General features: G+C 44.2%; 1 protein-coding gene across 1 annotated transcript in view; it reads right to left on the reverse strand.

The window, feature by feature from the left end:
* The window catches only part of waplb (WAPL cohesin release factor b), an 18,397-nt gene that overhangs the window by 1,736 nt on the left and 14,526 nt on the right, over positions 1 to 2,135 (reverse strand). Inside the window, exons 13-15 of the mRNA XM_034860751.1 lie at positions 1,155 to 1,288; positions 397 to 512; positions 42 to 215 (exon numbers count right to left, since the gene is read on the reverse strand). Of these exons, the coding sequence (XP_034716642.1) occupies positions 42 to 215; positions 397 to 512; positions 1,155 to 1,288 (424 nt within the window). The remainder of the gene's footprint in view (positions 1 to 41; positions 216 to 396; positions 513 to 1,154; positions 1,289 to 2,135) is intronic.

The following is a 2,135-nucleotide window of genomic DNA, read 5'->3' on the forward strand; positions in this document are numbered from 1 at the left end:
GTCTGAAACACACACACACACACACACACACACACACACACCTGTACAAGTGCAGCGATGGCGCTGAGTGGGCCGGTGCAGGGGATGTCCTGGAGCGGAGGGTTCAGCAGGACGGTGGAGTCGCAGGGACCCTGACCTCCCTCCATCTCCATCTCCATCAGACAGTACTTGTTCCTGGCACTGTACTCCACCAGGTTGATCAGCAGGCCAAGTCCCTGAACGCCACACACAGTCACAGGTGTTCATTTAACACACACTGGCACAGAGTCATTTTATGTCATTTTAACTTAAAGTATGTTAAGCTTGTCCTTTTAAACTTTTAAGTTTGAGCTTGTGTGTGTGTGTGTGTGTGTGTGTGTGTGTGTGTGTGTGTCTCTCTCTCTCTCTCTCTCTCACCAGTACTCGGATGTCGAACCTCTGCTCTTGTGGAAGATACTGAGGTACTTTGAGAACACAGTTCAGAGCCGTCATTATTAAATCCTCCTGCTCTCCTGTCTTCGTACTGCCCCACTCTGCAAAAACAAAACACACAAAACCACACACACACAACACACAACGTTTCAGTTTCCAGTAGAACTCATGGAAACGTGTTAATGTGCAAGCATTAAAGAGTGTGTTCTGATTAGGGATCGACCGATATGGATCAGCTTAGCCAATGACCGATAAAGGGCTGCCGATTTTCTTGAGCCGATATTTGGAGCCGGTACTGCTTTTGCTCCCTCAATTTATAACATAAAAATGTAAAACCTGCCACACTGGATTTGTTTTTGGAATCTGCTCTGCCATTTCTATAGGAATAATAAACAAAAACACATCGGTGTTTTTCATTCATATCACCCAAATGATGTGAGCAATGTGCAGCATATGGATGGGTGCACTGCAGAGGGTGAAACGTCTAAAGGTAAAAGGCTTTCATCACCTCTACAACAGCCTGGATAATGCATTGCTTGCTGACATATTACAAGACAGATATAATCTGTAATTTAAATCAGGTCAGCACAAAACGTCCTTTGTCAACACATGTAAATAATCACAGCAGCAGCGTATCGGCCGATGACGATACACGTAAAAACGCAAATATCAGCCCGATATATCGGCCGGCCAATGAAACCGGTTCATTACTAGTCCTGATCCATTTGTGTGTGCGTGCTAACCGTTGTCGTGCGTCAGGTTAAGCAGGACTCCTATAATGGCCCTCATACAGTCCTCCACGGCTTTCCCCACAGCTCCGTCTGAGTTCAGCTCCCTGCTGTAGCGCTGGATCATCTCCTCACACCTCCGCAGCGCCCTGAGAGGAGGAGGAGAAGGGAGTAAGGAGAACATACCTGCATTGTGTTTGGATCAACAGGACTGCACAACGATGTGAAAACAAGAACTTTATGTCGTTTTACAATAAAAGCTCTTCATGCGAAGCTACCTCTCCAGCCTGATAGACAGCTGCCAGACAAGACAATGACTCCATGAATTCAATAATCGTCCTAAAAAAAATATAATCTAAGAAATCTCTGCACACTTGAAAGTATGAAACGTGTGTTTGAGGACAACCCATTTGAAAAAAGAATTGATCAATCGAACTGATTTAACCTTTGTTGTACACACACCTTTTTCTGGTATAGGAAGATGGTTATTTAGACTGAAAAAAGTAAATAAATAAATATATACACTGGCCTTTGTGCAGTTTTTGTTCATCATAGCTTTCCTATGGATTAACCTACTTTGTCTTATTAGAAGATAAATAAATATACATTATAGTCTCTTGTTCATCACCAACACAAACTGGATTTACATCCAGATGTCTAGCTGAAGGTCTCCCAACTTGACGACCCGCTTTCCTTTCTTACTCCATCATAAAACAGAGCTGCATTCAGAGAAAGATGTGTCCACAGACACACACACAGACACACACACGCTGGCTGCAGCAGAAGGGGTGAAGCAGGTCAGCCGCCTGATGTAAATAACTAGATTAAATCTAATGACGGCAGTGACGGACCAGAGAGCAGAAACCAGAGTCTGAACAACAGGACAGAGTGGCAGGAAGGAAATTAAGGAAGACAAAAAGACGAAAGAGAAAGGAGGGGCAACACTGTAGAATTAAATGTGGCGTATGAAGGGCAAAGTGAGAGTTAAGGGGGGGG

This window comes from Etheostoma cragini, chromosome 21, assembly GCF_013103735.1.
Source record: "Etheostoma cragini isolate CJK2018 chromosome 21, CSU_Ecrag_1.0, whole genome shotgun sequence".
Lineage (NCBI taxonomy): Eukaryota > Metazoa > Chordata > Actinopteri > Perciformes > Percidae > Etheostoma > Etheostoma cragini.